The 28,000-nt window shown below is 40.8% G+C and overlaps 1 protein-coding gene across 1 annotated transcript; it reads left to right on the top strand.

Moving 5' to 3' along the window:
- Positions 1–27,141, top strand: LOC311421039 (myosin-1B). Its single transcript, XM_084492562.1, has 39 exons — positions 1–191; positions 2,109–2,346; positions 2,436–2,579; positions 2,672–2,828; positions 3,389–3,416; positions 3,507–3,618; positions 3,698–3,790; positions 3,906–3,969; positions 4,057–4,155; positions 4,261–4,364; positions 4,459–4,597; positions 6,119–6,237; positions 6,342–6,491; positions 6,757–6,927; positions 7,172–7,481; positions 8,264–8,337; positions 8,634–8,721; positions 8,808–8,925; positions 11,206–11,329; positions 11,416–11,552; positions 12,105–12,360; positions 13,817–14,059; positions 14,150–14,326; positions 14,406–14,551; positions 14,633–14,723; positions 14,811–15,200; positions 15,824–15,950; positions 16,994–17,112; positions 17,429–17,625; positions 18,077–18,260; positions 18,347–18,512; positions 18,680–18,804; positions 19,011–19,319; positions 19,418–19,621; positions 20,706–20,831; positions 20,952–21,122; positions 21,209–21,313; positions 21,586–21,681; positions 25,992–27,141. The coding sequence occupies exons 2-39, from the start codon at positions 2,143–2,145 to the stop codon at positions 26,139–26,141; spliced, it is 5,817 nt and encodes a 1,938-aa protein (XP_084348688.1). The 5' UTR covers positions 1–191; positions 2,109–2,142; the 3' UTR covers positions 26,142–27,141.
- Positions 27,142–28,000: the final 859 nt, after the last annotated feature.

The following is a 28,000-nucleotide window of genomic DNA, read 5'->3' as shown; positions in this document are numbered from 1 at the left end:
ACTTACATTCATTCCACAGGAACGGCCAATGTCAGCTGGGATTTTCAATCTGCTTTCAAGGCATCTGTAAATTTTCTGTCTATAAATTTTCTCTGGAATTCTGTGCAGCAGTAAGAAGGAAGTTGCTAATTCTATTTTACAGTACTGACCAGCTTCCAGCTTTGCAAGCCATTCATCTGGTCTCTCAAAAGGTAAGATACTGATTTATTTGCTCTTTAGGGGCAGAGGGAGATGCTTTAAGATAGGACTTCTATGCAGCTGTACTGGCCACCTCTGCATCCTTTATATTTATTTGCATTTTATAAGTACAGTATACTTGGGCTGGGTTGCTTATAACATACAGGATTCACAAAAACAGTAGTCTTAAAGGTGCTTTATTGCCTACAGGAAGTGGAAGAATCCTACATTTACAGACGTTAAGTTGTAAGCTTAGGAAGAATGGTCCTAAGAAGAAAAAAACATTACATAGCAGTTTCCAATTACTTACTCAGAAATTAAATATTTTCTTGAAGCCAACAATCATCCTTTGCCTTTGCCTCAAACATGAAGTCACTGGTAATAGCTTTGAAGGAATGGGAAAAAACATATACATATTTGAATAATGTTATGCAATGCTAAAACTGCTGTTGAAAAATTGGATCCATTTTAAAACCTTATATATTTTGAATATATGTATGTGAAGTGGTCTCATTTGTTTAATAATATTTAATAACATTTTAAGTCAACAATATAGAAATTATGTAGTGAGAAACAAAACAGTGGCTTGTAGCAGCAGGTTGTGTTGATGCCTTTGAATTGATAACAAATAAATTGTGTCATGAACTCTGTTGGCTAAGAAGACAAAACAATTTTTGTCACATGTGAACAGCAGAATGCTGAGTGGAGTTAATTTTATAATTTACAAAGGTACTGTGAATATTATTAAAATATTACTTCAGTGAGGCTAGACATATTTCAATAAGGAGGTTGTTAAATAGTAAAGGGTTCATAAAATAGTTTTAAAATTATTCAAAGTTCAGAATATCTTCCCTGCAACCAAAGCAAAATAGCTTCTCAAGAAAAAGCAAACATTTTATTTTATTGTCACCTAAAGGTCCTCCGTAGGTGAAAATATCTGATATAAATGAGCTTCTTAATTTATTAGGAAAAACTTTTCAAATTCCAAATTGAAGGTGATGGATCTAGATAAAATTAGGCTAAAAACAAAGCATTGATTTGAAACACTATTAATTTTGGAACAATATACCTGAATTCTATCTTAACAATTGCATGTAGGTTTTCAGTCAAGATAACTGTTAAGCAATAATAAACAGGGTAATTCAAAAATAAAAATAGTGAATGGATGTAAGAGATTACTTGGTTTCTATTATGAAACAGATCAACACAGAGAATATCAACACTGTTAGCAGATATATCTGTGGAATATTTGGAAGATTTGACACCTTGGACTATTTTATCCCAAGGGAATGTCTGTAATGAGAAGTGCTAATAGTGTTATCTCTCTGCATATGTACACTCTCTGCAAGAGTACTCCTCCAGTCTTTTCGTGTGGACATATAGTCTGAAACAGATAAATAGAAAAGAAAAAAGAAAAAAAAAAAAAAAAAAAAAAAAAGGTTTTGCAATTCTAAAATCTGGAATATTTACTGAGAGCAGCATTTGGAATCTCAGCATCTCACCAAATATCTGTTTATACTGTTAATACAACAGATGACAGAACCACGAGCATTCAATGAACATGTTCTCCATAAACATTCCTACATTTCTCTGAAAATGCAGTAGTATAGTAGGCCTAGCGTTCTCACTATATAAAAACGATATAAAGGAAAGAATAAAGCTCTAAATTAGCAGAACAATGAAAGAAAGAATCAATTAAATTAGATGATACACATAGTAACGTGAACATTTAATATTTTTAGTGGTGACATGGACAGTGGGGTTGAGTGCACCCTCAGAAAGTTTACTCACAACACCAAGCTGTGTAGTGTGACTGACACAATGGAGGGAAGGGATGCCATCCAGAAGGACCTAGACAGGCTTGAGGGGTGGGTCTGTGCGAACCTTGTGAGTTTCAGCAAGACCAAAAAACATATTTTATACCATCACAGATACTTCCTGCATTACTCCCAGTAATCACCAGCCATGTCATCAGACTCTGAGATGGCCATCTTTGGGGAGGCAGCCCCCTACCTCCGAAAGTCAGAAAAAGAGAGAATCGAGGCCCAGAACAAGCCCTTTGATGCCAAGTCATCAGTCTTTGTGGTGCATGCTAAAGAATCCTATGTGAAAAGCACAATCCAGAGCAAAGAAGCAGGAAAGGTCACTGTCAAGACTGAAGCAGGAGAAGTGAGTAAAAAAATTAAGGCTTAAGAATACGATTTAATCTTACGCTAGACTCTTAGATGACAAATATGGTTCTTTCTTTTCTTTGGCAGACTCTGACAGTGAAGGATGACCAAATCTTCTCCATGAACCCTCCCAAGTATGATAAAATTGAGGACATGGCCATGATGACCCACCTCCATGAACCTGCTGTGCTGTACAACCTCAAAGAGCGTTATGCAGCCTGGATGATCTACGTAAGTACCAGCAGCTCTCTTCCCTTGGGTAGCTGGAAGGCCTGCTGTGCCAAGCTGAGCAGAAACCAACGTGCTGTCTCCCTTCCTCTCAGACCTACTCGGGTCTCTTCTGTGTCACTGTCAACCCCTACAAGTGGCTGCCGGTGTACAACCCGGAGGTGGTGTTGGCCTACCGAGGCAAAAAGCGCCAGGAGGCCCCTCCACACATCTTCTCCATCTCTGACAACGCCTATCAGTTCATGCTGACTGGTGAGTGCTTGATCTCATTCAAAGCAATCTAAACCAAAAAGCCTCATGGCTCGTACTGGAGCAGGTAACAAGACAGCTTCAAACACCATGGAGCTGTGTGACAGAAATTGACAATTGCAAGCCAAACTGTACCAGAAACATGCATAGATTCTGCACTGTGTATTATTGTACCAAATTCCACACTCTCCCATCGCAGAAAGAAACACTGGACTCACAGTTTGCTACTTTTTTACATTGAGGGAATAGAAAATATTATTATTCCATACAGTCCTTTATCTAATCATGGGTAGGCAGTTTGATTCGATTCCTTGATGAGAACTGTGTGAAGGGCAAGTGCATACACAGCTTGCCTGAGGACCGCATGCCTCTGGCAGTTGCGTGGGTCCAGCAGAGCTTATACTTACTACTGAGGAATGTGGAAGGAAATCCAGTACTGTCTTCTAGGAGTCAGTGCTTAGACTTTCCAAAGAAGCCCCAGCTTACATTTACAGATTTACTTTTCAGTCAGCTCAGTGCTATTCAGAACAATGGTTAAAACTTTCATTCTGCCTTTTTTACAGACCGTGAGAATCAGTCAATCCTGATCACGTAAGTACACTCACTCCCTACTCGAGTCCCTGAGGGGCTGCCCCATGCCCAGGAACCACACACTCTCTGGGTCCATGTTTGATTTGACAGTGGAGAATCCGGTGCAGGGAAGACTGTGAACACAAAGCGTGTCATCCAGTACTTTGCAACAATTGCAGCTAGTGGGGATAAGAAGAAGGAGGAGCAGTCTGGCAAAATGCAGGTGGGCTCCTAGAAGTAGGACCCTGCAAGTGTCTGATTGATTTCTGAGCTATAACATGACAATGAGGTTTCTATTTTAGGGGACACTTGAGGATCAAATCATCAGTGCCAATCCCCTGTTGGAGGCCTTTGGTAATGCCAAGACTGTGAGGAATGACAACTCCTCACGCTTTGTAAGTTGCCGCTTGGCATAAGAAAAAAATGACTTTTTTCTTATCAACACAATGCAGTCAGAGTTGGTGAGGGGGATCTAGATTTTTTAAAATTTTTTTTAATTTTTTTTTTCAGGGTAAATTTATCAGGATCCATTTTGGTGCCACGGGAAAACTGGCTTCTGCTGACATTGAAACATGTAAGACCAGGCCTCCAGGCCTGATCACATTCCTTCTGACTTTGGTGCTCAGTTCCTGTGCTAACTCTCTCCTACCGTCCTTCCCAGATCTGCTGGAGAAGTCCAGGGTCACTTTCCAGCTCAAGGCTGAAAGAAGCTACCACATATTTTATCAGATCATGTCCAACAAGAAGCCAGAGCTAATTGGTAGGAAATACCAGTAACTTCTCCAGATAGAGTTCACTGAGCAACATTTTTCATTCCTTTCCATGCCTATTGTCTTTGGATCTGTATATGTTTTGTCCTTCTCAGAGATGCTACTGATCACCACCAACCCATACGACTACCAGTATGTGAGTCAAGGGGAGATCACGGTTGCCAGCATTAATGACCAGGAAGAGCTGATGGCCACAGATGTAAGCAATGCACAGAAAGTTTCTTAGGTGGACTCTGATCTATAAACAGGCATGGTCCTTGCTTTTAAGTATTCTTTAATTTTTCCTTCATTAGAGTGCCATTGACATCCTGGGCTTCACTCCTGATGAAAAAACAGCCATTTACAAGTTGACGGGGGCTGTCATGCACTATGGGAACCTGAAGTTTAAGCAGAAGCAGCGTGAAGAGCAGGCAGAGCCAGACGGCACCGAAGGTATTATTACTACAATAAATACTGAAACACTCACTGCTACAGGCAGAGTTCAGGGTCCATGATTCAGGATCATGATTCACGTCATGAATCCATGATTCAGGGTCAGAATCATGGACTCCATCTGCATTTTTTCCCCCGATGCTAGTACTGCAGCACATTAGTGTGTCCTAACATGAGGTCTTCCCTGGAAGAGCACAGCTGAGCGAAAGATGCAGGTTACTTTGGACTACGCAAAGTATAAGGATCAGTAAATCCCAAACCGCACTTCCATCTGCTGACCAAGTAGTAGTCAGGCAGAAGGAAGTCGGGCTTTGCTGCTCTACTGAATGGCAGCTTCCCAGGTCTGGCACATAACCATTTGGAGCCGTGGATGCAACACCGATTCTACTGAAATCAAAAACTGATTTTTTTTCCGAGTCTCAGGTCAACGTAAAGTTTGGCCATTGCAAATTTCTCAGTGTGGCAAAATCATCTATTATTGTGCCAGTTCTGTTTGCCCTTAAACTTGGGAGAAGACTGTGGCAGTTTATCTTCTCTGCCCTCCGCTTACTTCATTTAGTGTGCATTTTTTCCTACTTTGCATTCTTTTGAAGACCCCGAGGAAAACAAGCAATTTATTCTGGTATTACACTATCTTTACTCATTGGATTTTCTTTTCTGTTTCTAACCTCAATATCTTTTGATGCAATTTAAGGATGTTTGGTCATTTCAAATATTAATGCAGCAATCTGCTATGTTTTTTTCCTATGTTTTCACATGATATATATAGGCATTCTTGGGCAAAGCGTTTTGCATACCATGCCTGTTAACAGGGTCCACATCTGAATTCATTGTTACAAGTAATAGTAGAAAGTATGACAAACTTTTTGAATTCTGCTTGAGCATGCACTTCTAAAAACTGGTATTCATTTCAGGTGTAGGTTCTTTAAAGCATAATTGACACTTAAGCATGGTCATCTCTTGACTATTATGTTTTTAAGGTTACTTCATCAGCAGTCACTGAAAGAGATTGCACTGTCTGGTTCTGAGAACATCTGTGATTGTCTACAACTTCACTATCATCCCGGACTTAGTTTTCCCTTTTGTCTTTTAAAACATTTCTTGAGCTTTGTCTACCTAAATGCCTCTAAGTTAAATTTTCATTCAATAAAATTCAAAATAAGCCAATGGTGAAGAAAATACACCCAACACAAATGCTCCCCAGCTTCTGGGGAATGTTGCTTATGATGAAATAAAAATATGTTACATTTTTATCTTAATTGGCCTTCTTATCTTGACTACAATTGCCTTTCGCTACTAGTTGTTTTGTTGTTGTTGTTGTTTTAAATGCAAAACAACAACAAACACAGTAGTGTCTCCTATCAAGAGACATATCAATATCTCCTATCAAATCAAGAGAAGGTTCTGTATCTGTATGTATGTGTCTTAAACTACTTATGATTTCTGCAGAAGCCATTCTGAATTTCTGCAAGATATACCTGCTGGTAAGCTAATACATGCTGCTGCCATGTGTTTGTATAGTTGCTGACAAGGCTGCCTACCTGATGGGTCTGAACTCAGCAGACCTGCTCAAGGCCCTGTGCTACCCCCGAGTCAAAGTTGGGAATGAGTATGTAACCAAGGGTCAAACTGTGCAGCAGGTAAGAAAAATTTGGTGTCTGGAAAGAAGTGTTTTGATAACAAAAACACTGGACTTCCATTTTTGCTCCATATGATAACTGCATACTTTCTGGTTTTGATTTAGGTATACAATTCAGTAGGTGCTTTGGCAAAGGCTGTTTTTGAGAAGATGTTCTTATGGATGGTTGTTCGCATCAACCAACAGCTGGATACGAAGCAACCCAGACAGTACTTCATTGGTGTCCTGGACATTGCTGGCTTTGAGATATTTGATGTAAGAGCAATGTTTTATTCACGTAATTTTAGAAGTAACTCTGCTGAAGAATTTAAGAAATGTTGCCTTTCTTTTTACAGAAATGTGTTTGATACTTTCAGTTACATCTAAAGCACCATGATTGCTACAAGCTTTTCATTGAGAATAGTTTTGTGTTGCACATATGCCAATTGAAAATCATAAAGACAGAAAATTTGCTTTAAAAGTTCATTATCCTTACCTTTCTGATTTTACCATAATAATAATCTCTGTCTGTATTCCGCAGTTCAACAGCCTGGAGCAGCTGTGCATCAATTTCACCAACGAGAAACTGCAGCAGTTCTTCAACCACCACATGTTTGTGCTGGAGCAGGAGGAGTACAAAAAGGAAGGAATTGACTGGGAGTTCATTGATTTTGGGATGGACCTGGCTGCCTGCATTGAACTCATTGAGAAGGTATCTTTGTAACCACAATGCCTAATGTTTTCAGAAACGCATCAATTTCTTACATATACAAATTTAAATTGAAATTTACGATATTGTAAATACACAGTTTTATATTATTCCATAGCTTGCTCTGCTGTGCAGAAGAATTCCACTTTAAAAGTGCATGGGAGTTTTAATATCCTCCCACTTGGGAAAATACTTCTTTATCTGTGATTCTTTCTGCCTTTTCATGTCTTCTTTCTGCATCTTCCAGCCCATGGGCATCTTTTCCATCCTGGAAGAGGAGTGCATGTTCCCCAAGGCAACTGACACCTCTTTCAAGAACAAGCTCTATGACCAGCATCTGGGCAAGTCCAACAACTTCCAGAAGCCCAAGCCTGGTAAAGGCAAGGCCGAGGCCCACTTTTCACTTGTGCACTATGCTGGCACAGTGGACTACAACATCACTGGTTGGCTTGAGAAGAACAAGGATCCCCTGAATGAAACTGTTGTGGGCCTGTACCAGAAGTCCTCTCTGAAGACACTGGCCTTACTCTTTGCCTCTGTTGGTGGGGCAGAAGCAGGTGATTTCTTTTAAATCAATTCTCCTATACTTTATGGGGAAAAAACAAAACAAACAAACAAAAAAAAACTTGCAATAATATTTTGCAACAATATTTAAATTTTATAAATGTGAGACTTGTTTTCACAAGTCAGTGTAGCTAGTATTACTTTAACCACAGTAGTTTAAAATATATGGAAAATATGGTTTGTACACAAAACGTTTCTTAATATATTGAAAGGTTTGTGTGCCCGAAACCTTCTCTACTTTTTGGCACTCAGTCACTCAGATTAATAAAAGATATTAGATTTTTCTAGAGACCTTTATAGATGTGTTGTCAGAGTGGAGATAAGACAGAAAATTTGCACAGGATCTTTGACACAGGAGATAATTTCTACAATAAAACATTCCCAAATACTTCAAGAAATACTATCAAACCCGTTGCCATTACATTAGATTTATGCATAGTTTTAGATATAAAGTTATGGAAAGACACTTTTGTTGATGTATTTCATGTATTCATTCATGAGTTATTTAATTCCTTAATTTTCCTACTCTACAGGATGTTGCATTGTATTTCCCATTTTAATTTTCTTTATATAAGAAAGTCATTAGATTTTATTCTGCTATTATCTAAACAAAATCTTTGAAACTATAAACACTCTAGGCATTTATGAATTTTGCTCGTATTATTACATTTTCTATTTATTAAGATTGACACACAACGTTTTTCAAATTCTAATCACATGTTTTTGTTCAATTCTTTTTTTTTTTTTTTTTTTTTTTTAATGTATTATTTTTCAGAGAGTGGTGGCGGTGGCAAGAAAGGTGGCAAGAAGAAGGGTTCTTCTTTCCAAACTGTCTCGGCTCTTTTCCGGGTACCTTAGAATAATCATTATAAATTCTACAGCATTGTGATCAAAGATACATAAAATTCTGCACATAAAAAGTTTTAGATCAATCTAGGATATAAATTCTCTATGTTAAGAAAGGGTAAAGGTATGCATTTCATAACAAAGAAGGATTCTCATTGAATTATTGGAAGAATTACTTTAGACGTGCCCAAAAGGTTGTTCTGATCATGATCTTATTATAGTGGTTTTAATCCATCTAGTAATGAGATTGTATTGTATAAGTACCATTTTTAAGCATAATCTTTGCTCTTGCTCTTAAGGAAAATTTAAACAAACTGATGAGCAATCTGCGAAGCACACATCCACATTTTGTGCGGTGCCTCATTCCCAATGAAACAAAAACACCTGGTAAGTTGTTAAGGTTACATGATGTAAGGAATCTGACCATCTCTGTGCAATACAATGAAGTACCAATTCATGATATCATTTGTTAGGTGCCATGGAACATGAGCTGGTGCTTCACCAGCTACGATGTAACGGTGTGCTGGAAGGGATCAGAATTTGCAGGAAAGGATTTCCCAGCAGAATACTCTACGCAGACTTTAAACAGAGGTCAGTCTTCACTTAAGCCACCCTCCATCATATCCTTGCCAAACAGTTTGCATTTACTAACCGTTTTAAGTTCTGTGGGAGTTATGGGAAGGTTCACAGTAACTACTTTTGGCATATAAAAGTCTGTTGTCTGAGTTGATCATCCAGTTTCTTTCAATAGCTAGCTAGAAGAAAAGACATTTCCAAAGGGCAATTAGTTCCTTGCCTTGCCTTGCCTTGCCTTGCCTTGCCTTGCCTTGCCTTGCCTTGCCTTCCATTTCCTCTTCTCTTCTCTTCTCTTCTCTTCTCTTCTCTTCTCTTCTCTTCTCTTCTCTTCTCTTCTCTTCTCTTCTCTTCTCTTCTCTTCTCTTCTCTTCTCTTCTCTTCTCTTCTCTTCTCTTCTCTTCTCTTCTCTTCTCTTCTCTTCTCTTCTCTTCTCTTCTCTTCTCTTCTCTTCTCTTCTCTCTTCTCTTCTCTTCTCTTCTCTTCTCTTCTCTTCTCTTCTCTTCTCTTCTCTTCTCTTCTCTTCTCTTCTCTTCTCTTCTCTTCTCTTCTCTTCTCTTCTCTTCTCTTCTCTTCTCTTCTCTTATTTTTTTTTCTTTTCTTCTATTATAAAACATTTTTAATTAATTATCCGTAAAGAATGTTGACTAGCTTGGACTTCTTTAACTTCTAGAGAGCAAAGTAGGATGATTTGCAGCCATCAGCACACAGCTGTGAATCAAGCAGCAACAAAATATTTTAGACTAAATTGTTGGAAAACCAAATAATATCAAAAGGTCTTGCTTCTTTGCTGGGTTAAAAACTGGCTGGATAGCCGGGCCCAAAGAGTTGTGGTAAATGGAGTCAAATCCAGATGGAGGCCAGTCACTAGTAGTGTCCCCCAGGGCTCAGTACTGGGGTCAGTCCTCTTTAATATCTTTATTGATGATCTGGATGAGGAAAAGGCAGAGGTGTTTAATGCCTTCTTTGCCGCAGTCTTTAGGGGCAAGAGCAGTTGTTGTCCGGATACCCAGCACCCTGAGCTGGTGGAAGGGGATGGGGAGCAGAACGTGGCCCTCATAATCCTCTAGGAAGTGGCCTCAGTAAGTCTGAAGATGACACCAAGTTAGGTGCATGTGTCAATCTGCTTGAGGGTAGGAAGGCTCTGCAGGAGGATCTGGATAGGCTGCACCGATGGGCTGAGGCCAACCGTATGAAGTTCAACAAGGCCAAGTGCTGGGTCCTGCACTTGGGGCACAACAACCCCAAGCAGCGCTACAGGCTGGGAGATGAGTGACTGGAAAGCTGCCTGGCAGAGAAGGACCTGGGCGTATTGGATGCTAGTCGGCTGAATATGAGCCAGCAGTGTGCTCAGGTGGCCAAGAAGGCCAACAGCATCCTGGCTTGCATAAGAAGCAGTGTGGCCAGCAGGGCTAGGGAAGTGATCGTCCCCCTGTACTCGGCTCTGGTGAGGCAGCACCTCGAGTGCTGTGTTCAGTTTTGGGTCCCTCACTACAAGAAGAACATGGAGGTGCTCGAGAGAGTCCAGAGAAGGGCAACAAAGCTGGTGAGGGGTCTGGAGAACAAGTTCTACGAGGAGCGGCTGAGGGAGCTGGGCTTGTGGGGGTTGGTCTATTCTCCCATGTGCCTGCCGACAGGACGAGGGGGAATGGGCTAAAGTTGTGCCAGGGGAGGTTTAGGTTGTATATTAGGAAAAACTTCTTTACCAAAAAAGTTGTTAAGCATTGGAATGGGCTGCCCAGGGAAGTGGTGGAGTCACCATCCCTGGAGGTCTTTAAAAGATGTTTAGATGGAGTGCTTAGTGATATGGTTTAGTGGAGAACTAGTTAGTGTTAGGTCAGAGGTTGAACTAGGTGATCTTGAAGGTCTCTTCCAACCAAGACGACGATTCTGTGATTCTTGCTCTGTATCAGCTGGAAAACGCTCCAAGAGTATGTACTGACACTTTTTATTAGTGAAGAATTGTTTCTCATACCCACACATTTTTTCTTGCACGTAGCGTTCTCATTTGAAGATAACTCTTTAAATAAAAAGACATGGGAAATATGCCAGTAGTTACCCATGGAAATCTGTATTCATTCTTTGTCAAGGATTTCGAGACTAAGGAAAGTGCAAGTTTTACTCTAAAAACATTTACCCATGGAAATATCATTTCTAAGCAAAAGAGTAAAGTTCAGGCTTACTCACTTCTCATCCACTCATGGCCACTCTGCAGAGAATCTTAACAATGGAATCAGTTTGTACAGGCTTGAATGAGCTTTCAGGAAGCTGTTCTTCATATTCTACTTCCTCTCATAGGTACAAGGTGCTTAATGCCAGTGCTATCCCAGAGGGACAATTCATTGATAGCAAGAAGGCTTCTGAGAAGCTCCTCGGATCTATTGATGTGGATCACACCCAATACAAATTTGGTCACACCAAGGTATAAATACTTATTGACTTAAATAGTGTGTATCTGTACTTTGCAGTACCTGACAATTATGTGCTGCGACCATTTCCTTTCTCAAGGTGTTCTTCAAAGCTGGGCTGCTGGGACTGCTGGAGGAGATGAGGGATGAGAAGCTGGCACAGCTCATCACTCGCACACAGGCTAGGTGCAGAGGCTTCCTGATGAGAGTGGAGTTCCAGAAAATGATGGAGAGGAGGTAGATACATACAGTTATTTGGCTTGCTGGGCCAATCCTCCTAACATACCAATGGTGTGAACAAAACTGAAAACGAGTTCCTTCTCGATGAAACTCATTTATTTGTTATTAGTTCATTTTACCACTATGAATGGAGAGGAAAAAAAAAAAAAAAAAAAAAGAAAGAAAAAAAAAGAAGAAGAAGAAAAGACCTTCTTTAAAGTATGTCACTCTTTGTAGTAATTTTTGCTAATTTCTATAAGTGGCTAAATTCTGTAAATGTCCAGAATTCAGATATATAGGCCATGTAAGCTGCTCATGTCCAAAATCTGGACTTCAAAACTGTCCATATAGGTTGGCCATCACTACATCACAATAGGATATTTGCTTCCTATATACATAAAATATAATATATATATATATGCCTGTATGTACGTAATTCATTATATAGAGAATTATCACTATAAAGTATTACATATAGAACAGTCACTACATATTATACATATTTGTATATATAAGTTAATTCTGTAATATATATTCAAAAGTATAAAACATACTTCCCTTACCTTTCAGGGACTCTATATTCTGTATCCAGTACAATGTACGTGCATTCATGAATGTCAAGCACTGGCCCTGGATGAAGCTGTTCTTCAAGATCAAGCCCTTGCTGAAGAGTGCAGAATCAGAGAAGGAGATGGCAAACATGAAGGAAGAGTTTGAGAAAACCAAGGAAGAGCTTGCAAAGTCTGAGGCAAAGAGAAAGGAGCTGGAGGAGAAAATGGTTTCCCTGCTTCAGGAGAAAAATGATCTACAGCTCCAAGTGCAGGCCGTGAGTGTTGCTAATTCTTTTGGCTCATCATGCCCCATGTAAAATAATCCATATATCTTGGTAACAGACACATTATTCCAAACCAGTATTATTTTGAACAACATATAAAGAATAAAATAGGAAGGAAAAACATAGAAAAGCTAAGCTGGAATAAATACATATTAAGAAATTTTCAAGTCGTTATTGCAGCTTGTGCCATGCACTTTTAAATCAAGAGAGAGCTAATCCATTTCCAGTTAGTAAACCTTACTGCTATAGTATATTGTTTTAAATCATATATGACAACTTAGAGCAGCAATTATTATGTCTTTATGTAACCTTATTTACTATATAATTTTGATATGTTATCATCTGATGAATGAAGTTAGTCTGGATGTCCAACTGATACCCTGATTTGGGGAATTACAAATGGATTCTATTGGAGTAAGTAAGAGGAGCTGGAGTGGAAGGTATTTCTACAGCATTTCTCATTCCTGCCTCTTCAGGAAAAACAGTGATGAAAGTGGGGAAAGCTAATACTTTCTCCACGGAAAGGCGGGGAGAAGAAAGTAGTGAAAATCAACTGCATCTTGATTTTCTCAATTACAGGAAGTTACATATCAGATAAATAAATCTAGGTGAGATAAAACCCAGACTAGCCATCTTGCTGAGCCATAGGAAGCCTTCTGCCTGGATGGCATCTCTGCTCTTTGTTAGAACCATAAGGAAAAGAACATGGAGTACAAAGAAAATAAAGGTTACTTCTCCAAGGACTTTGAAGTTTCCATGTTAGAATGCCGGCAAACTCAGGCAATTTGTACTGGCTAAACACCAGTCTCCTTTCCAAACTGTTCTTCCTGACCACAACGGCTACACATATGTCTGATGCAGTTGATGCCTTTGGAACAGTGATCTTAACACAAAATTTTCCCCAAACTAAAAAATTTGTATTAAAGATGAATTTATGCTAAGTAAATTATTTTGTGAGATTTATAATAAGTATTTCTCAGCAGAATGCTGGAGTGCTTAGCATTTGAGTTTTAAATGCTGGATGATGAGAAATCTGCCTACATGGTACTCTAATGACTTCAGAACTCTATTCCATTCATAGATCCAGTGCAATGTAACACTAATAAAATTTATATATATACATATATATATATATCCTTAGCACCTATTACTATACTATACTATTCATATTTCATCTTTTATTTTTATATACTATTCATCTTTTATTACTATACTATTACATAGCACCTGTCTTCAGGGCTGGAGGCATTCCAAAATAAATGGTATAAAAAATAATAAATCAAAAAATAAAATAAATAAACTCTTATGATAAGGAGTTCTAATTTGAAACATCATTATGAAACCGCTTTGAAAATAAAAATACCTTGCTTTAAAAAAAGGAGAAAAAATAATGGCTGACATACAAACAGAATTTTGAAAAATATTTCATTCTAATGAATCATTGCAGGAAGCTGATGGTTTAGCTGATGCTGAGGAAAGATGTGATCAGCTCATCAAAACTAAAATCCAGCTGGAAGCCAAAATTAAGGAGCTGACAGAGAGAGCAGAAGATGAAGAAGAGATGAATGCTGAGCTGACTGCCAAGAAGAGGAAACTGGAGGATGAATGTTCAGAGCTGAAGAAAGACATTGATGACCTGGAGCTAACCTTGGCCAAGGTTGAAAAGGAAAAACATGCCACCGAAAACAAGGTATGAGGCAGAAGACATCAGTCATACTGTGCTATTATGGGAGTCTTGTACCTACTTGCTTTAATTACACTTGCTCCCTTTTCATCAAAGGTGAAAAATCTCACAGAGGAGATGGCATCCCTGGATGAGACCATTGCGAAGCTGACAAAAGAGAAGAAAGCCCTCCAAGAGGCCCACCAGCAGACACTGGATGACCTGCAGGCCGAAGAGGACAAAGTCAATACATTGACCAAAGCTAAAACCAAGCTGGAGCAGCAAGTGGATGATGTAAGCACATGTGCCTCCAGTGAGACAGGACAGGTATGGAGTTCAACCTGCCTGGCATTAATGGTGTTGTTGTGTTTAGCTGGAAGGGTCCCTGGAGCAAGAGAAGAAACTGCGCATGGACCTTGAAAGGGCTAAGAGGAAACTTGAGGGAGACCTAAAGATGGCCCAGGAATCCACAATGGATTTGGAAAATGATAAGCAGCAGCTGGATGAGAAACTGAAGAAGTAAGTGTGGTTGTGGGACAAATAACATGGATTTACTATGTACTTTTATTCAGGTGTTAACAGTGTATGCTTTGTGCAAAGGAAAGACTTTGAAATCAGCCAGATCCAGAGCAAAATTGAGGATGAGCAAGCCCTGGGCATGCAATTACAGAAGAAGATCAAGGAGCTGCAGGCAAGTCTCTGGTCCTTCCCTTCAGCCCTTCAGAAGGACATCAATACAAGTAGGGCATGGGTGTGAAGGGTCTTGCATTTTCCCCAGGCCCGTATCGAGGAACTGGAGGAGGAAATTGAGGCAGAGCGAACCTCTCGGGCAAAAGCAGAGAAGCACCGTGCTGACCTCTCCAGAGAGCTGGAGGAGATCAGCGAGCGCCTGGAAGAAGCTGGAGGGGCTACGGCAGCTCAGATTGAGATGAACAAGAAGCGTGAGGCAGAATTTCAGAAGATGCGCCGCGACCTCGAAGAGGCCACGCTGCAGCACGAAGCCACAGCTGCCGCCCTGCGGAAGAAGCACGCAGACAGCACAGCTGAGCTTGGGGAGCAGATCGACAACCTGCAACGAGTCAAGCAGAAGCTGGAGAAGGAGAAGAGTGAGCTGAAGATGGAGATAGATGACTTGGCCAGTAACATGGAGTCTGTCTCCAAAGCCAAGGTGCTGAAATACATCTTCACAGTAGTTCAAACTTAATCAAGTATTCATATTTTATTATTTAAGTTAATCATATTTTAAAATACACAGTAGTTCTTTACCACTTGATATTGTGTTTACATTCTTTAATAGTAGTATAATAATTGTTCCTTTTTCTGAAAGACATATATCTTTAGCTGAAGCACCTAACCTAAGGATATATAGACTGTCGTTGGATGTGTCACTATATGTTTGCTTGGTTCACAATTCTTGGTTCTCACTGTTTGGTTCACAATATTATACTGAATGATGCTGACATTAACAGTTTTTTAGCTTTTTTTTTTCAACTAGAAATTGCTCTTACCCTACATTTCTTTTTTCTTCCTATTTTTCTTCCACTCCTGTAAATACTTCAATTATGTAATCTGTAAGTGACAAACAGAAATGCCCCGTTACAGTGTGCCATCATCTTGTATTTCAGAAACTGAGTGCATGTAAATTAATTGTACAGATATTGGAGCTGGAGGTGCAAGTTTTATAGAACTGAGACATTTTGACTCTCTTTGAACTCTCTTCATGAGAATTCAGATTCCCAGTAATTGTGTTGAACCACCAATTTTCCTTCATTCTGTTCATCATGAAAATAGGCAAATTTGGAGAAGATGTGTCGTTCTCTAGAAGATCAACTCAGTGAGATTAAAACAAAGGAGGAGGAGCAACAACGCACAATTAATGACATCAGTGCTCAGAAAGCTCGTCTACAAACAGAATCTGGTAAGACATTTATATTTTTTAAGAGAACATTGTAAATAAATAAATAAATAAATAAGGACTTATAAAGGGGGGGTTTAAAAGGGATCACAGAGACCTGGAGTCTTGGTGGAAACCAAGATAAACAAAAGCCAGAAATGTGTTCTTGTGGCAAAGAAGGCCAACAAAATCCTGAGCTGCATTAGGAGTGTTGCCAGCAGATGAATGGAAGGTGATCCTTCCCTGTTCTGCAGCACTGGTAAGGTCATACCTGGCATGCTGTGTCCAATGCTAAGCTCCCCAGTGCCAGAGAATTGTACATATTCACAAGTAAGCCTAGTACAGAACCAATTATATAGTTAAGGCATTCTAGATTGAAGGAAGAATTCATCTCTCTCATAAGCTAGACTTCATCCCTCTGCTTCACAGGAGAAAATCAGGAGATGCTGGGAATATATACCTTGTCACATGCACCATTTAGTATTCATGTTGTAAGCTTGAAGTGACCACCAATCTTAGTGCAAATGTAAAGCAAAAATGCTCAGATATCAACAAAGGGGAAATGATGTATCTCATGTACTGCCTCTTAAATGAATATTTAATTCAGATATATATATGAGGATCAGTGACTAATATTCAATGAATAGAATAAAATTTTGTTTAACAAAATAACTTTCATACTCATTTGATTATCACGGTTAATAAGGTTTTAAATGTCATATAGAGGTTCTCTTACTCAGTATAGAAATGATCCTTCTGGGCACCTGGCCAGTCCAACACAGATGTGAGAAATGTAAGAAGAAAATATATGTAATAAGATCATGTAATGTAATAAGATCAATAAGTGTATGTAATAATAAATAATATACATAAATGTATGTAATAAAATGAATGTAATAAATTGATACAAAAATTACGGACTAAGATCAAAATGTAATAAGGAGAAATGTATGTAATAAGATCATTAGCTTTTGTGAGCTCTCCTAAATACACTGTCAAAGCTCTAACTATGCAGAACACAGGCATCAATGAGAATGAAAGGCCTATGTATCTACAAACTTTCCCAGGTGAATATTCACGCCAGGTGGAGGAGAAAGATGCTCTGATTTCTCAGCTATCAAGAGGCAAGCAGGCATTCACCCAACAGATTGAGGAACTCAAGAGGCACTTAGAAGAAGAGATAAAGGTGGGTAGGCTTCCAAATTCTATCTTGTCCACTGGATTTTTCCTCACCAAAATGTGCTTCAGACACACATGAGATTACAGAGACACCATGCTGAGAGGGAAAAAAACACAAACTCTTAGTTCATTTAGTGCAATTTACCTTTGCTCCCTGATACCTACCATCTATCCATTAGATTTCCATTTTGCAGATTCCCAACTCTCCCGTCCTCATTCAATACATTGCCATCATTCTCATGGGAGAATAATATTTCAGTCAGGACATTTACACATTTCCAAGGAGATTTCTATTCCTTGACCCACTACTATTTTTCCCCCAGGCCAAGAATGCCTTGGCCCACGCCTTGCAGTCTGCTCGCCACGACTGTGACTTGCTCCGGGAACAATATGAGGAGGAGCAGGAAGCAAAGGGAGAGCTGCAGCGTGCCCTGTCCAAAGCCAACAGTGAAGTGTCCCAGTGGAGAACCAAATATGAGACAGACGCTATTCAGCGCACGGAGGAGCTGGAGGAGGCCAAGTGCGTGGGGAAAGTGGGGAAGGTTGAGAGAAAGTAACAATGGAAATTTCAGGAGACCACTATAATAGTGTCAGAAAGAATCCAATGCTGCACTTTGGGGTGGGGTGGCAGGAAGAAGGAAAATATAACCAAGAGAGAATATGCACTGAGCAAAGCAGAAGCACCAAAGCTCTTCAGACGCAGAATAGAAGAGTGACCAGTGCTAGAGTGAATACCAGAGTGAACAGCAGAGAGTGACTTGCTAGAGCCCAGCATTCAGACACGGAAATACTATGACTGTCTAGAAGAGATCTTAATCTCTGTGTAAACGGGGATCACACAGTGCAAAGTGGCCAAGTGTGCTCTGTGAGCACAAAGTGGCCAAGTGGCTGTATGTTTTGTTTTTGCTTTGTTTTTGTTTTTTTAATGAGAACTTGCTTTCTTACTGGCAACTGTGCTTACCACCTCCCAGGAAGAAACTGGCACAGCGCCTGCAGGATGCAGAGGAACATGTTGAAGCCGTCAACGCCAAATGTGCTTCCCTGGAAAAGACAAAGCAGAGGCTGCAGAACGAGGTGGAAGACCTGATGATTGACGTGGAGCGGTCAAATGCTGCCTGCGCAGCTCTGGACAAGAAGCAGAAGAACTTTGACAAGGTATTCTGGCCTCTGGCCCTGTGCTTCCTGGGCAGGGCATCCCCTCACAATTGCCACATCCATACTCACGCCCTGTTGCTCCTCAGATCCTGGCAGAGTGGAAGCAGAAGTACGAGGAAACACAGGCTGAGCTGGAAGCTTCCCAGAAGGAGTCTCGCTCTCTCAGCACGGAGCTGTTTAAGATGAAGAATGCCTATGAGGAGTCCCTGGACCACCTGGAAACACTGAAGCGTGAGAACAAGAACTTGCAGCGTAAGTTGCTGGTCCTCTACTCCTGGTAGAGCTTTCTCACAACCGTGTCTGACTTTCCACATGTTTTTTTGCCTCCAGGTCTGCAAAGATGCCTGTTGCCTCAGTGTGGCAGGACACTTCCCCTTTTGCCCTGTGTATGAAAATGCTGTTCATCTTTGTTTCCACAGAGGAGATTTCTGACCTCACAGAGCAGATTGCGGAGGGAGGAAAGGCAATTCATGAGCTGGAGAAAGTCAAGAAGCAGATTGAGCAGGAGAAATCAGAACTTCAGGCTGCTCTGGAGGAAGCAGAGGTAGCTGGCATTATTTATTTCTGTCTTACAGGTCTTGGATCTCGATCTCATTATAAGCAGCGTGAAGTCATTCCAGATACAAGAGGATAAGAATGCTTCTATAAAACTGTAGAGATATCATCAGAAACACTGCACTTTGCTTTACTCAGAGCTTGAGGTTCAATATTTTTCACATAAGTATTTAATTTGCATTCATTCCTGTACAGGCCTCCCTGGAACATGAAGAAGGAAAGATCCTTCGCATCCAACTTGAGCTCAACCAGGTCAAGTCTGAGATTGACAGGAAGATAGCAGAGAAAGATGAGGAAATCGACCAGCTGAAGAGAAATCACCTCCGAGTTGTGGAGTCCATGCAAAGCACCCTGGATGCTGAGATCAGGAGCAGGAACGAAGCCCTGCGGCTGAAGAAGAAGATGGAGGGAGACCTGAATGAAATGGAGATCCAGCTGAGCCATGCCAACCGCCAGGCTGCAGAGGCACAAAAAAACCTGAGAAACACACAGGGAGTGCTCAAGGTCTATTGAATTAAAGATGCTCATAGACAAGTCTTAGCTAAAATTTTCTGTTCCAAAGGACTCTGGTCTGCTTATAATTTCTTTCACTTGTACTGCAGGATACCCAGATACACTTGGATGATGCTCTCAGAACACAGGAGGACCTGAAGGAGCAGGTGGCCATGGTGGAGCGCAGAGCAAACCTCTTGCAGGCTGAGATTGAGGAGCTGCGGGCAGCCCTGGAGCAGACAGAGCGGTCACGGAAAGTGGCTGAGCAGGAGCTTCTGGATGCAAGCGAGCGTGTGCAGCTCCTCCATACCCAAGTCAGTGAACAAATATATTTAATATTTATATTTCTGCTCCATACAAAGGAAGTACCTGGAGACTAGCTGTGTAACAACATTTAGTAGTTATAAGTAAGTGTAGTTAGTAGTTATAAGTAACAGCATTTAGTAAGTTATATGTTGCAAAGGTCACAGTATGGATAAGAAATACTAAAAGTGAGTTTTCAGCCTCAGAAACAAGATGGAATTCATTAGACTATAGTAGAGATTTATTTTAAAAGTAATAAATTAAGAGGAGAATTGGAGGTTCATGCCCTATTGCTTCTGTAAGTTCACTACCTTTCCTACATCTGAGATTGTAAAGTCAGACTTAGGTTGATGATTATGCTTATCACAGGAATTATGTTCAAACAGGAATACACTAATACTGTCCTTAACATCTTTTAGCAAAGTTAGTGTAAGTATTCTGTAGAACTGCCACTAGACTGAAAATGATAAGGAAAGATTATGTTGTTTTTCTTTGCAAGTATAAATTCCTTCTGTGTTGACCCACAAACTGTGTGGAAATTTTATGGAAGACATTCTTGAAATATTGGAGCTCGTCACTAAGAAACTAGCTAACAGCTACTTAAACAGCTAAACAGCTAAGAAACTAGTAGCTACCACCACAACTCCTTTAGAACAGAATTCCATGGGACCTGACGGCACAATTTACATTAAAGACCAACATTTTGCAGTGTTCTTGATTTGATATTACAAGGTAATGGAAACAAAATTGTGATGTTCTTGCTCTTAAGCAGCACACCAACTTGAGCAACACCAAGATGAAGCCGGAAACGGTTATATCCCAAATTCAGAGGGAAATGTAAGAAACAGTTCTTAGAGAACTGACATAATCATTAAATCTATTTTAATTTTTTAACAAGGGTATCTCAATGACTCAATGACTCAATGACTCAAAAAATATCTCAATGGCAGTCTTCTAGCACAACTATTAAACAGCAGTATATATTCTTCATATAACACATTAACAGAACTCTAAATAAAAGTAGGGAAATTATTTATTGCCAGGGATGGTATACTAAAGCTGCTGGAGAAAACACTATGTTTTTTTCTCAAACAGAACACCAGCTTAATCAACACCAAGAAGAAGCTGGAAACAGACATTGCCCAAATTCAGGGTGAAATGGAAGACACCATCCAGGAAGCCCGCAATGCTGAAGAGAAGGCCAAGAAGGCCATCACAGATGTGAGTTGGGGTCTCCTTTCACTGATGATGGTGGATTTATCCCCGCCCCCTCCCCCCCCAAAAAAAAAAAAAAAAAAAATGTCTTCAGCTGCAAGACGCCTTTGATTCTTTCTTCTCCAGGCGGCCATGATGGCAGAAGAGCTGAAGAAGGAGCAGGACACCAGTGCTCACCTGGAAAGAATGAAGAAGAACCTGGACCAGACAGTGAAGGACCTGCAGCACCGTCTGGATGAGGCTGAGCAGCTGGCCCTGAAAGGAGGCAAGAAGCAAATCCAGAAGCTGGAGGCCAGGGTGCGTGGGGCTGGTATTTGTGCACAAGTGAGCATGTCCCTTGGAGAGGTACCGGAGAAGCTCCAAAGACAGATTTTTCATTGCAGGTGCGGGAGCTGGAAGGGGAGGTTGATGCTGAGCAGAAGCGCAGCGCTGAAGCTGTGAAGGGTGTGCGCAAGTACGAGAGGAGGGTGAAGGAGCTGACCTACCAGGTAAGGGAGAAGAGGTGTTTTTTTTTGTGGTTACACACCCTTCTCTCTGGAGTTGAATATGTTAGCATAGTGACTCATGAGGGTTTTCTTTCCATCCTTCTCAGTTAGTCATTGACACAGTTAGCAAGTTTTTTAGCTCTGTATAACTGAACAGCAGTGCTCTGTAAGGCATGTAACTGTCTCTGTTTCATTTAGAAGAAACTTAGGGAGATAGGAAAAGAAGCGTTGCTATTATTTACCATTTTCTTGCCATTGTTTAACATTGTCTGTAGTCTGAGGAAGACCGGAAGAATGTTCTCAGGCTCCAGGATCTGGTGGACAAGCTGCAAATGAAAGTGAAATCCTACAAGAGGCAAGCTGAGGAAGCTGTAAGTATTTCTGTGAGAAGTGTCAGTCTACCTCATGGCAGAGGTGGAAATTTGTGTTGATAATTTCCTCTGCCTAGCTCTGTTCAAGACTGTAACATTTTTTGTCATTTTCTGGCTGTGCAGTACAGAAAAGATCAGGAATGTACAGAGGTGTAGAATATCTTTTGTTCTGAGCATTGTTGCATCACTGGAAAGAATGTTGAAGGTCAAGAGTAATGCTTCTTTCTTTAACTTTCTTTATTTCATATTTCATCATTCCCTCATGCAGAAAACGGAATTACCTTCAAAGAAGTTGCAATACATAATTTAATAGCAGTAAATAAGTGAAAAAATGATTTAATGGAATTAAAAGTTCCTTAGAGCAGCTCTAAGCCATTGGAGCAGCTTTATGAGGCTCTGGAGCACAGGTGATCTTCTTTTTGATCCTTCCAGCCAAAGAGATTTTAAAGGCATCCGTTGAAGGTGGCAGATCAATGCATGCTTGCGGTACTACTGGTCTTATAGCCTGGGATCTGGCTTTTTAGATGATGTGACTCTCTGAGATAACTAGGGTACTGGGAACTGACGGGGTCCATCTGTTGGAGGAGGGGAAGACCATCTTTGTTTATAGGCTTGCCAAGCTGCTGAAAGGACGTTTAGACTAAAGTTGCCACAGGAGGGGAACCTCAATACACCTTACTCTTAAGAAGCAAAGGAAGGAGGATCACAGGAATTACAGGCCTGTCAGTCCAACTTTACTACCAGAGAAGGTTATGGAACAGGTCATTTTGAATGCCATCACATGGCTCACACAGGACAATCAGGTGATCAGAAGTAGCCAGCATTAGTTTATGAAAGGCAGGTCCTGCCTGATTAACCTGATCTTCTTCTATGAAAACATGACCTGCTTATTAGATGAGGGAAAGGCTGTGAATGTTTTTTACCTGGATTTTAGTAAAGCATTTGACACAGCCTTCTCCTGGAGAAACTGGCTGCTCATGGCTTGGACAGGTGTACAGTTTGCTGGGTGAAGAACTGGATGAACGGCTAGGCTCTAAGAGTCCTAGTAAATGGAGTTCAGTTCATTTGGTAGAATCATAGAAACATAGAATGGCTTGGGTTGGAAGGGATGTCAAAGATCATCTAATTCCAACCCCCCTGCCATGGGTAGGGACACCTCCCACTAGACCAAGTCCTTTAAAGCCCCATCCAACCTGGCCTTAAACATTTCCAGGGATGGGCATCCACAATGAATCTGGGCAACTTGTTCCAGTGCCTCGCCACACTCATCATGAGGAATTCCTTGCTTATGTATAATCTAAACCTATCTACGCTCTTTCAGTTTAAAGTCATTACTTCTTGTCCTATATTGCTACACAGCCTGGTAAGGAGTCCCTCTCCAGCTTTCTTGTAGGTCCCCTTTAGGTATTGGAAGGTATAAGGTCTCCCCAGAGCCTTCTCTATCCACTCATTACACAGCCTATATTCATATTTGGGATTGTCCCAGCCCAGATGCAGAACCTTGCACTTGGCCTTGTTGAACTTCATGAGATTTGCACAGGCCAACCTCTCAAGCAAGTCCAGGTCCCTCTGGATGGCATCCCTTCTCTCCAGCATGTCGACCACACCACATGGCTTAGTGTCATCAGCAAACTTGCTGAGGAAGCATTCAATCTGTCCCTGTCACCATCAAAGATGTTAAATAGTGCTGGTCCCAATATTGACCCCCGAGGAATACCACTTGTTACTGGTCTCTGCCTGGACATTGAGCTGTTGACTGCAACTCTTTGAGTGCAACCATCCAGCCAATTCCTTACTCACTGAGTGATCCATCCATTAAATCCATGTCTCTCCAATTTAGAGGCAAGAATATCATGGGAGACCGTGTAAAATGTCTCAAATCTAGGTAGGTGATGTCAGTTATTCTTCCCATATCCACTAATGCTGTAACCACCAAGGTCACCAGATTTGTCAGGTGACCAGCCAGGTATCTGGTCACCAGTGGCATTCTCCAGGGCTTAGTATTGGGGAGCATTTTGTTTAACAGTTTTTTCAATGACCTGGATGTGGGCATTAAGTGCACCCTTGGTAAGCTTGTACATGGTACCAAGTTAGGCGGGACTGTTGATCTGCTTGAGGGTAGGAAGGCTCTGCAGAGGGATTTGGATAGGCTAGACAGATTGGCCAAGTTCACTCACATGACATTGAAGAAGGCTAAATGCCCGGTCCCACATTTGGGTCATTACAATCCTGTTCAGTGGTATAGGCTTGGACAAGAGTTGCTGGAACACTGCCCAGCAGAAAATGACTTGGGGTGCTGCTGGTTGACAGTTGGCTGAACATGAGCCAGTAGTGTGCCAGGTGGACAAGAAGGCCAATGGCATCCTGGCCTGCATATAAAATAGCATAGCCAATAGGGCTAGGGAAGTGAGTATCCCATTGTGCACAGCACTGGTGAGAGCACACCTCAAATACTGTGTTCAGTTTGGGGCCTCCTTACTACAAGGATATTAAGCTGTTCAAGCATGTGCAGAGAAGAGGAAGAAAGCTGTTGAAGTGCCTAAAACACAAGACATCTGAGGAACAACTGAGGGAACAGAGGTTTAGTCTGGAGAAGAGGAGGCTGAGAGTGGACCTCAGCACTCGCTACAACTACCTGAAATGGGGTTGCAGTGAGGAAGGTGTTGGTGTCTCTTTTATCAGGTGAGAAATGATAAGATGCAAGGACCTGTCCTCAAGTTGCACCAGAGGAGGTTTAGATTGGATATCAGAAAGAATTTCTTTACAGAGAGGGTATTCAAGAACTGGAACGGGCTTGGAACTCCAGAGGAATGCTGGAGACCCTCACTATATCTGGAGGTATTTAAGAGATGTATGGACATGGTACTCTGAGGGATGTGGTTTAGTGATGTAAATCAGTATGTCAGGTTGACAGTTTTACTTGATGATCTTGAAGGTCTTTTCCAACCTTGATGATTCTATCATTCTATATATAATTATTCAGAAATTTCAAAGTCCATATTCAGAGAATCATACATTCACTTCATATTCAGAGAGTCATATATTCTTGTCATATATTATTAACCATCTAAATATTTAGCATTTAAGCTATTTCTTTGTTTTTCCCCCAGAAATATTGGAAAGAATTACATACAAATCCAGTCTTTGATTTTTTTCATTATGTAAAGGCAAAATACCACAGTATATCCAGCATAGTGTTACAATAAGAACAAATTATTTTTAAACATTTAAAAACTATTTCAAATTAGTTTCATTGACTTTTCTAAAGAAATCAGCATGAATTTGATAAACTTAATGTAATTTCTGGATAAGAAATTGTGTCTGACAAGTGACATTCTGAACCTCATTCCATTGGCCTCTGCCCATCAACCTATCCTCTACAAGGCTTTCCAGGACGTAGACAGGATGGGTCAATGGGTAGAGGCCAGTAGGATGAGGTTCAGCATGGCTAAGTGCCAGGTCCTGCACTTTGGCCACAACAATCCCATGCAATGCTACAGGCTTGGGGAGAGAGTGGCTGGAAAGCTATGTGGAGGAAAAGGATGTTGGGGGAGCTGATTGATGCTTGCCTGAACGTGAGCCGGCAGTGTGCCCAGGTGGCCAAGAAGGCCAATGACATCCTGGCTTGTATCAGGAATAGTGTAGCCAGCAGGACCAGGGAGGTGGTTGTTCCCCTGTACCTTGTCCCTCTGGTGAGGCAACACCTTGAATACTGTGTACAGTTTGGGGCCCCTTACCACAAGAAGGAAATCAAGGCCCTGAAACAAATTCAGAGAAGAGCTACAACGCTGGTGAAGGGCCTGGAACACAAGTCCTATGAGGAGCGGCTGAGGGAACTGAGGTTGTTTGGTCTGGAGAAGAGGAGGCTCAGGGGAGGCCTCGTTGCTCTCTACAACTCCCTGAAAGGAAGTTGTTGGGAACTGGGGATCAGTCTCTTCTTGTAGGTAACTAGCGATAGGACTACAGAGAATGGCCTCAGGTTGTGCCAGGGGAGTTTCAGGTTGGAAATTAGGAGACATTTCTTTTCCAAAAGACTATTCAGGCATTGGAACAGGTTGCCAGGGAAGTGGTGGCATTGCCATCCCTGGGGGTGTTCAAGGAAAGTTGGACCTGGTGTTTAGGGACATGGTTTAGTTGGCAACATTTGTAGTACGGTGATGGTTGGACTAGATGATCTTGAAGGTCTTTTCCAACTCTGATTCAATGATTTCTGAATCTTCCCATTTCCTTATTGAATCTCACATCAACACACTTAAGGAAAATTGGAAATGACATTTTAAAAATTTTCATAACTTTTTTCCTGTCCACAGGAGGAGCTGTCCAATGTCAATCTCACAAAGTTTCGCAAAATCCAACATGAGCTGGAGGAAGCAGAGGAGCGGGCTGACATTGCAGAGTCACAGGTCAACAAGCTCCGAGCAAAGAGCCGTGAAATTGGCAAGGCAGAAAGTGAAGAGTAAATGCTTCCTGTGGTTTAAAGTGAAAGATAATTGCACAAAATGTGAAATTCTATCACTTTGATTTGTAATTACTGTGTAGTTCTTCAAGAATCTATAGATCATTAATGTCTAGATAATAAAAATTGTAGAGGTTTTCTCATGAAAGAAGTTCAAAGCTGTATTTTAATCACTATCCTGAAATTTTATAAGGTTTAATTTTTTTCCTTACTCATTTATCTTCAGTCAGTGAAAAAACCTGACTTTGGGTATTTTCAAAGTGTTTCAGCCACTGTTAAAGTGTTGTGTTCTGACATCCTGCTTCATCCTCATCATGGATTTCACCCAAGAAAATGATTATATTCTCAAGGGAGAAAATGATTATTTCTTTGCAATTGCATGTAACTATGCCTTCTAAATTTTGCTTTAGGAAGACACTAGATTTTAACTAAAAGTTTCTTTCCAGAAAACAAAAAATAATTGAATTTTCTGGTAATCCAGTCTAGTAACTGATTATTCTATTAAGTCATGTAGCTTAGTTACAAGAAGACTTTTTTTTTCAGGTTAAACCTCTAATTCTTCAAGACTTTTTGAAACAGAATTTAGAGGACATTTAAACCCAAAATGAGATCTGTTTTTAATTTTTGTTCATCAATGTGATATGCAAGCAAATATTCCAAGGGCAGCAAAAACAACTGTCTCATATAGTTGTTCATCCTCTCTCTTCTGTTCCCTAAAGTCACCTACATATTCTAAGCTGACCAGGCAGAGACTGTGGAGAAGCAGACCCTGATCACTCCCTTCAAGACATTTCTACATTTATAAATTTCTAAAGTGTTTCCCCTCAGGCCAAAAACTCCTGTTTGGCATACTACTATTTTGTCACCTCCCCATTTGCCTTCTTTTACACATTGTGAACATGTTGAAAAATACAGACCTAGCACAAATATTTGTAGGATTCTATTACTGAACTGCTTCTTCTACTGGAATTTTTACCTATATGAAATATTCATTGCAACAACAACGCCTTCTGCTGCACCTCACTTTGCTGTTCTCACTGATCTAGATGATGCTACTCTTGTATCAATGCCATACTGCTGTATTGATGCCTTCCTTACTTTTTTTTTCAGTCCAGAGTAGGACCGGTCATATTCCTACCAACAACATGGGTCTGAATGTATGATAGACCTCCTCCTCAGACTCTGGGATCTCTATCAGTTCACTACAGAAACCAGCGCTGACAGGCCAGGTCCATTGCATCAACTCATGATGGCAGCTCAGACATGAGTTTGTAAGCCCACTGACAGCAGCAGATATGGGACAGATACCACCTCAACACCATGGTGTGGTCCAAGCAGTGTGCAATGCTGTGGCATTTACACCAAACTTCCTCTGACCTGCCACAGGTCATATGTACACTTAACTGTGCCTAACAGACTTCCTAAAAGTAGGCACACCATAAAATTAAAGGCTGGGTAAAAAGTTCTTCCTCCCTTCATTTGCCTGCCCCACCTTGAAAACACCCTGAAAGTGTTGAGACTCTACACCCACATCAGCCAGTTTCTGCCTTCCGTGTAACAGAGGTAATCTGATAGATAGTCTAATGTCCTCTGAAGAGACCGTTTCAGTCTTATGCCATGCCTATTACAAAGCCATGGCATTGCTGCAGCCAAGACTTACAATGGCAGTAAGGAAAAACACCTCTGGTCTGGTCAAACATTTCCAGCAACAAATATAATATACAAACATTAAATACGTGTAGCTTGTATTCCAGCTAAAACCATTCACTTAAAGCCATCATACCTCAGCTGAGTCTGAAGGAAAAGAATTAGTTCCTACACACACTTCTGCAGAAAGAAGAAAATAAGGCATCGATCTGTTTC

Source organism: Aythya ferina (genome assembly GCF_964211825.1).
Source record: "Aythya ferina genome assembly, chromosome: 18".
Classification (NCBI taxonomy): Eukaryota; Metazoa; Chordata; class Aves; order Anseriformes; family Anatidae; genus Aythya; species Aythya ferina.
Note: the sequence above shows the minus strand (reverse complement) of the source record. Positions and strands in the feature narration are given on the sequence as shown.